Raw genomic sequence first — 8,316 nt, 5'->3', positions numbered from 1 at the left:
ACTCATAAATGGTGTTTTGACCTTAAGCACAAAGACCCCAAACCAAAACCCTCATAGATTCATAAAAAGCTTGGGCAAAGGGACACTCTGGACCTCCAAAGGTCCAGATCTATAACTTAACTCACTTAAGGGACCAAGGAAGCACTAGATCTTATCATAAAAGGGCTCAATAAGCCCTAAATCAACATAAATCTCAACATAGCAGAAATAGCTCGAAGAATGTACCTCAAATGCGATGTTCTGGACCTCAAGCCTTCAGGAACTGGCTCCCCTTGCTTTCACTTAGCTAATTCTTCTTTTTCCTTGCAAAAAGATACCTCCAAGGTCAATAATGGCTTCCTACTTTGCTCCAAACGCTCACACTTGCTAGGGTTTCACTCAAGGGACTGGTGAGCACAAATGACGGCCTAAAGCCCCTTTAAATAGGTCCCAAACCCGAGAAATTAGGGTTTCATTAAACAGCGCAGACTCGCCGAGTCCATACCTTGGACTCGCCGAGTCCAGGCGCGAACCCGCGTCCAGAACCGCGATCCTACTCGGCGAGTCTGAGCTCCAACTCGCCGAGTCCCCTCTCAAAACACTAAAAACATAAACATAAAAGATACCTGGAAATCCGGGCTGTTACATAAAAATATCGGGCTTATCTCACACTTTAATTTTGACGCTTATTTTTATCTTTTATTTATTAAATATTTATAAATACATAATAAGCATAAAAATTCACATAATTCACATAATACTCAAGTATTTCATCTTTATTACTTCAAAAAGAGTTACAATAGTTGACCTAGACTATTAAATTGTCTAAAAATGCTTAGCCCTGAAACCCGGGCGTTACATTATGTTAAGGTGTGAAGACTTCATTGGAATGTTCCCTTTTGTGAAATAATTCTAACTCCTTAAGTGACCGAGTACTTGGTAAAGTGATGTGACACTTAGAGAAAGCACTAGGACATTTGTAGAAAGCATTGGAGGCATCAAAATTAGCTCTATCTATGTAAAATGTGCTCCATGCATCTGGAGATGCACCCCTGATCATCAAATTCGGAACTCAGTGAAAGTGTCATTTAGTTGTTGAATATATTGACTAGCTCCTGAATGTGATGCTTAGTTGCAAGAATGCGCTCCATGCTTGTAAATGTGACGCCTTGCTCCTAAATGCGCTTCACCGATTGGAGAATGCGTTGTTGGAGTTGAGAAGGTGTTGTTGGGTCTTATGAACGTGCTCCTAGGTACATGGAAAGTGTCCCTACACATCCCCCATGTTTGAAGATTATATAAGCAGTTACATGGCGTTTTGTGATTAGCTTATTCCATTTAGGGTATAATAATGGATAAGTTGGGCCCATCAATATCATGGTATCTTATGCTTGCTTATAAATAAGGACGCCCATCTCCATCAAAATTTATGATTGTGCAAGTGCTAGATACATGCATGTATAAGTGCATGGATTTCAATATAGCAATCATTGTGAGATTAAGGGCATATCATTTGTAGCAGTTTGTCGGCAATATAGATTTATTTATTTATTTAAAACCTTAAATAGGTTGCAATCTTTTGTGAGTGATTGTAATTGTTCTTGGAATTTAATAAAATATTCCCTCTGTTGTTCTACCATAGGCATACATTACTTTTATCGAACCACATTGTTCAGTTTTTTGTTTGCAAAATTCTTAGTTTTATTTCCCTGTTTTTTACAGTAAAAATTTTATCGTTTTGTCTGAGGTTGCTTAACATTTTTTGTTGATTCCTAACAAAACTGTATTAAAGCTATGGTTGAAGATGGAAAAGTTAAAATCAACAAATTTAAAGGTCACGATTTCGGATTATGGAGAATACAAATCAAAGACCATCTTTACTAAAAGAAATTATATGAACCACCGACCGAAAAGAAGCCTAAAAGGATGAAGCATGTAGAGTGGGACTTATTAAATTGCGGGCAATTTGAGTGATAAGGTTATCATTGGCAAAGAATATAGCTTATAACATTGTCAAATTGCGGGCAATTTGAGTGATAAGGTTATCATTGGCAAAGAATATAGCTTATAACATTGTCAATGTGAAGACTACTTTCAATATGATAGATGTTGATGAAGATTAGTCTGGATAGTCATAACAAGCCCAATAATATTACTATAAATAAATAGTAATGTGTTTTTGGATTATATGCAAGAAGAAAATATGAAAAGATATTTATTTGAAGGATTTTAACATTAAATAAAGTAAATAAAGAGAATATATATAATAAGTTTTTAAAATATATATATTATAATTATAATATAAAATAAAGAAATATATAGCTGATAGGAAGATCTTCAAAATATTGTTTTCTGACTTCTCTCTTAAATTATTTGTTGTATGTTTTTGATGCAGAAGGTGAAATCGAGTCCTCCATGGAGATGGAGAAGAGGCCGAGAGAATATCTACGAGTAACCCAGCAAGATTCCGACCGAATCGGCCGACTTAACATCCCTCGACCTCAAGCCTTCTACTGTTTCTACACAGAGTTCAACCTCAGAGGCATACGGGTCGACCGATTCCAACCCGGTTCCGTGACTTGCTCTTTCACAGTTCCCCCTCGCCTTATTGTAAGAACCAAACTCGTTCTGTCGATCAGTTTCATGTTTTCGATCTCTGGTTGTTTTAACCTTATGGGTTGCCTTCTGAATCCAAATTGATCCGATCTGTTCAAATTATTCGCATATTTGTGGGTTTTGATGAGTTCTAGTTGTGATTTTTGTTTTTTACTTATATCAGGATCGGAATGGAAATCTGGCAGTGGGTGCAATTTCTGGTTTAGTAGATGTGATTGGTGCGACTTTGGTGTATAACAAGGATGAATCTCTTAATGTTTCTTCGGATATGTCGATTTCTTACCTTTCTATGGCCAAGTTGAATGTAGGTTCTTTACCACTTTCACCATAAGCAATCTATCTCTTGTTGAGCCTTGAGGGGAGTTTCCACTTTCACCATTTACTGTTAATGTACGTTATTGGCAGGATGAGTTGGAGATTAGCGGAAAGCTTCTGGGTAGAAAAGGGGGATACCGAGGAACTCATGTCATTTTGAAAAAGAAAGCAACCGGAGAGATGATTGCCGAAGGACGGCATTCATTGTTTTGTAAACCAACTAGCAAAATCTAAAATAAGATTGCTCTCCTGATTATATAAGAAGGTCCGATTTCACAAATGAGGTCTTCTGTTCAGTTATATTCAAATCTCGGCATCACCTTCTTTGGTCTTTGATACTGTGACAGGCGGTTCGCTTCAAGAACTTGTTTTGGTGTTTGATGTTTGTCTTTTTTGAATGAAGATGAATCCTTGAGTGGTTGGAAGACGGCGTAGTTTTTTTTTTTGGTACAACGTGGTGTGACATATCCTGATCATATTTATGCATATCGTTACCATTATTTCAAAAATTGATCTAGATTCAATATTTTTTTATTTTTCACGCCAAATAAAGTACATTGCTAATAAAGTGCGGTGCTATTTCGTTTTGATTTTTCACATCAATTACGTACATTGCTATTATTTACTTCACTAATAAAGTACAATACTATTTTTTTGATTTTCACACAATATAAAACACATTGCCATTATTTATAGTGATAATAAACTATATTGTTTTCATAAAAAACTTTTACATGCAAAAGAAAGAAAGCTTTTGGCGGTATAAAATTGGATTACATAAAAAATATTTCATTTTCATCATATCAGTATCTTAACCTTTCCCACCTCCTACACACTATTATCAACAAAAATCCTTCCCAGTCTTCTACACGTTGTTATCTCCAAAAAAACACATATTCCCGTCAACTTATCACAACCCCACCTTCATAACACTTGTAAGGCTGTCCTGAGTGGACATAGAAGAAGACGCGTGAAGCTGACGTGTCCAGCCAAGGGACGCGTGAACACTACCCCAATGGCCGGTGGCTTGAGTGTGGAGTGGCTGTGAAGACAGAGAAAGACAATCGATCTAATTGGTTTAGTTTTCTTTCCCTCATATTTTCTCTTTTTCTAACTCTTTTTTTTGTCTCTTCACTGCCTAGCCACTAGTGAATACCATTTAAACAACTTAACAGATTGGTTGTGGAATCTGGAATGGTTAAATAGTGACATGACCTCCTCTTCACTCATAACCCACTCGTGACCACTCCGTAAAGCCTAACACCATCTCACCACCTTCACACATACAACATCACAATAATTGAAGAATACTAAATGAATGGTTTTTTAAATTAGTTAATAACAATATTAAAAATTTATATTGATTAAAAGAATATACTAAAGTTTATTCACGTGCAACAGGGTAGTAGCAATTCATATCATTTGGTGCGAAATAAATATTTATTTTAATTATATTAATTTGAATTTAATCTATGAATTTTGAACTATATAACTACTACAAATTTGCAACTCCAATCTTCTATTAAATGTATATTTTCAATTTCAATGTTATGTCTTGTTATTAATTATATGGTTATAATGTTTTATCAATGGTTGGTGATAATGACTTAATTATTTATAGTAATATATATTTATTAAAAGATTTACTATATGATTTTATTTCTGTGCCCATATTACAATGAAGATAAATAATACATCTTAACAAGTATATAAATGATTTGTTCTAATGATTTTACATATGTTGCATATAGAGTGAAACCTAGTAACACAGAGTCGTCAATGGAGAAGAAGCCGAGAGAATATCTACAAGTAACCCACCAAGATTCCGACCGAATCGCCCGACTCAGCATCCCTCCGCATCAACCTCAAGCCCTTCACAGCTTCTACGAGGAGTTCAACCTCAGAGGCATACGACTCGACCGATTCCAACCCGGATTCGTCTCTTGCTCTTTCACCGTTCCCCCTCGCCTTACAGTAAGAACCCCGAATTCCAGTTGAATTTCAAACTCGATTACTTTACAATTCTCAATTTCTTGTTCATTTTAACCTTTCCTTCTGAATCCAAGTTGAGACGATGGTTCGATTATTCACAGATTTTTGGGGTTTTGATGAGTTTTAGTTGGTGATTTTTCCTAAATCAGGATAGGAATGGAAATCTGGCAGTGGGTGCAATTGCGAGCTTAGTAGACGAGATCGGTGCATCTGTGGTGTATGAGAAGGATGTGCCTATGAATGTTTCTATTGATATGTCTATTTCTTACCTTTCTACAGCCAAGCTTAATGTAAGTTCTTGCCACTGCTCCTTAATTATGCAAATCGATTACTTTAACCTCAAACAATCAGAAAATCAGAATTATAGTCAGTTTATCATAAGCTTAAAACTGATTTATTACAACTGCAAAACACAATTGTCAGCTTAAATGTCTCGTAATTGTTGTGAATAAAGTACTCCTTGCATATGCATTGTTAGACAATGATGTAAGCATTTTTAATTTTTAATCTGTGTGATGAGGTTATTTGCTTATATGCATATATGTTAAAGATTGTAGCTTAATTGTAGGATGAATTGGAGATTAGCACAAAGCTTCTTGGCAGAAAAGGTGGATACCATGGAACTGTTGTGAGTCTGAAGAAGAAAGCAACTGGAGAGATGATTGCAGAAGGTCGACATTCATTGTTTTCTAAACCAACTAGCAAAATCTGAGACCAGTTAGATAATTCTGATACTGATATTAAGTAAAGAGATAGGAATCATAAGTGTAAGTTTTTTTTTTTCAAAAGAACTTTGTAATTTGGTTATTTAATGATATGTCTTGTCATTTAAAAAAAGAAGAGAGAAGAAATTTAATTTTTGTTTTCGAGAAACTGTTTTATTTTCCATATATCTTAAAATAGTGAGTAGGTTGTATTTTTTTATTTTATTTTTTGGGTTATAGATTTACCATGTTGACCTTCGACAAGCAGCATGATTTAGTGCTGTTCCATGGAGTATGATGGCATTAGTAGGTTACTTTGCTGGTGTTTTTGCTAACAAATTGATATATGATATATTATAATTTCATATGTAGTTATTATGTAAGATCGATGAAACATCTTTGTAGTTTATACATGTGAATTGAGAAGGAATTGTGATTATTGTATTGTGGTACAATTACAATTTACAAACATGTTGGCCTTGAATTTGCATCGAGTCTCATTCTCAATGACTTCGTCTATGTGGTTTGTTGGAAAGAAAGAAACAAATAATAAAAAATAAATTAGAGAAAATCAGATAAAGTTAAAACTTAAAATAGTCATTTTACATAAAGTAAGGACCAAAATGGAAACAAAGCCAAACCCAAGAAAAGTTTTGGGGACGTATCCCTGAATTTCAGCAAGACAAAACTGCACAAATGGTATCTGTGGTTAGCTCAAAATTGACACTTTGGTCCAAAAATGTTTGAACTAGCACCACAGGTCCAAACTTTTCATTTTGTTGCGAGTTTGGTCCAATTTGATATGAACTTTTTTATAATGATGATTTTGCCCTTATTTTTTTTTTCTTTTTCAGTTTTTTTATTAATTCTATTAATTTTTTTGATGAAATAAATAAAAAATAAATTAGAAAAACCAACTAACCCCTCATTCTCTCTCTCTCTCTCTCTCTCTCTCTCTCTCTCTCTCTCTCTCTCTCTCTCTCTCTCTCTCTCTCTCTCTCTCTCTCTCTCTCTCTCTCTCTCTCTCTCTCTCTCTCTCTCTCTCTCTCTCGTCCAACCAAAACCAGATCTGAGATATGTTTCTTCTCTAGACTTTTCTCCCTAAACAATCAAGGAAGGGAAAATAGAGGGAAGATCGAATAATGGAGAAAGAAGAATATGAAATCAGAAGACGGAATCAAATCGAGTTCATTGGTTCTCGGGTTCTTCATCTGAAGACACACATGGTGATCTGAAGACGAAACGGTGGAGGATAAAACCTTGAATCAAAATCCGCCTCTTTGCCTCGAGAGTCTTCAGTCGCGAGCTCATGTCTCCAATGTCCTTAGACGAGAACAGATCTACACCGGTGAAGTCTGAAAACTTTCTTCAGATCTATCGATCTGAAAACCCTCTTCCTCTTTATATCTGGAAACCCATCCCACAGTGGTAGCTCGATTTTCAGGACAAAAACCTAATCCATATGGAAAGGGCGACGAAGAAGAAGAGAAACTAAGAAAAATCCTATTTTCGTCCTTTTACAATTCTAAAAAAAAAAAAAAAACCTATCGTCCTTTTTTCAAGATCTAAAGACGGTGGAAGCTCTGATGAAGGGGTTTCAACACCTTCGAACGACTCAGGCCACGTATTCGCTGTCAGTATTTTTTTTCTTGGTCTTTCTAGATCCATATCAGCATCGTGTTCATCTTTCTTGATCCATATCAGTGTAGATTTTTTTTTTTTAATTTTGATTTAAGAATGTTAAGCTTCTATAAATCTGTAAATAGTTCTTGTGCCTTTACAAATCTAGTTAATCTTGTGGTTTACAAGTTTGTAAGTACTTCTTGTTCTTCAGATCAGAAAAAATAGAATGTTTTGTTCTTCATATTTGGAAAAATTATGTTTGAATTCATCAAATGGTGGTGACAGTTCATGAGGTTTTCGGAGAACAAGAGAATGAAGAAGCAGAAAGTTGAAATGCGGATAGAATGGAGGTTTTGGAGGTGGTTTCCGAAAAGAATGGTGGTTGTGGTGGCGAATTCCGACAGATTGTGGTGGTTTCCGGCAGGTGACAGTGGCTTTCGGCAGCTATCAGTGGTTTCCGGTGACACGGTGGAGAGAAAGAGAGAGATGGATGGGTTAGTTGGTTTTTTATTTTGTTTTTTTTATTTCATCAAAAAATTAATAGAATTAATAAAAAAACTGAAAAAGAAAAAAAAAATAAGGGCAAAATCGTCATTATAAAAAAGTTCATACCAAATTAGACCAAATTCGCAACAAAATGAAAAGTTTGGACCTGTGGTGCTAGTCCAAACTTTTTTGGACCAAAGTGGCAATTTTGAGCTAACCACAGGGACCATTTGTGTAGTTTTGTCTTTCAGCAAAGTGGTTTAGCTAGTTGTTACAAATTGTTTGGGCAAACATATAAAAATTAAAAACCACTAAAATTTGGTTTTTGTTATAGTTTATCATTATATTTTAATTTTGTTACTAAAAAGTCATCTAACTTATATATGTAACAATTGTGACAAAATAAATGATTATAAGACCTGACGGAGCCGGAGCGGGAAGGATGGATGGGGTCTTTCCCGTTCCGATGAACACCACACCGGGGGTGCGGGAAGTGCTGCATGGGGAGGAGGTGGGGTGGGTTTGTCGCGTTCTCACTCAGAATTTGTGTTCTTCATTTTTTTTTTTGGTTCCAACGGTTATATATATATATATATATATA

General features: G+C 35.4%; 2 protein-coding genes across 3 annotated transcripts; both read left to right on the top strand.

Moving 5' to 3' along the window:
• Positions 1 to 2,322: 2,322 nt before the first annotated feature.
• LOC145073160 (uncharacterized) lies at positions 2,323 to 3,419 on the top strand. Of its 2 annotated transcripts, XM_079019725.1 has the most exons (4): positions 2,323 to 2,589; positions 2,759 to 2,899; positions 3,001 to 3,175; positions 3,258 to 3,419. In XM_079019725.1, exons 1-3 carry the CDS (start codon positions 2,395 to 2,397, stop codon positions 3,142 to 3,144), a joined length of 480 nt encoding a protein of 159 aa, XP_078875851.1. In that variant the 5' UTR covers positions 2,323 to 2,394; the 3' UTR covers positions 3,145 to 3,175; positions 3,258 to 3,419. The 2 variants fall into 2 exon arrangements, with proteins under 2 accessions (XP_078875851.1, XP_078875850.1); XM_079019724.1 differs by having other exon boundaries at positions 2,324 to 2,589; positions 3,001 to 3,419.
• A 197-nt stretch (positions 3,420 to 3,616) lies between these two features.
• LOC145073158 (uncharacterized) lies at positions 3,617 to 5,758 on the top strand. Its single transcript, XM_079019723.1, has 4 exons — positions 3,617 to 3,986; positions 4,662 to 4,884; positions 5,052 to 5,192; positions 5,471 to 5,758. The coding sequence occupies exons 2-4, from the start codon at positions 4,690 to 4,692 to the stop codon at positions 5,612 to 5,614; spliced, it is 480 nt and encodes a 159-aa protein (XP_078875849.1). The 5' UTR covers positions 3,617 to 3,986; positions 4,662 to 4,689; the 3' UTR covers positions 5,615 to 5,758.
• Positions 5,759 to 8,316: the final 2,558 nt, after the last annotated feature.

This window comes from Lactuca serriola, chromosome 9 (genome assembly GCF_051521515.1).
Source record: "Lactuca serriola cultivar US96UC23 chromosome 9, Lser_US96UC23_V15, whole genome shotgun sequence".
Taxonomy (NCBI): domain Eukaryota; kingdom Viridiplantae; phylum Streptophyta; class Magnoliopsida; order Asterales; family Asteraceae; genus Lactuca; species Lactuca serriola.
Note: the sequence above shows the minus strand (reverse complement) of the source record. Positions and strands in the feature narration are given on the sequence as shown.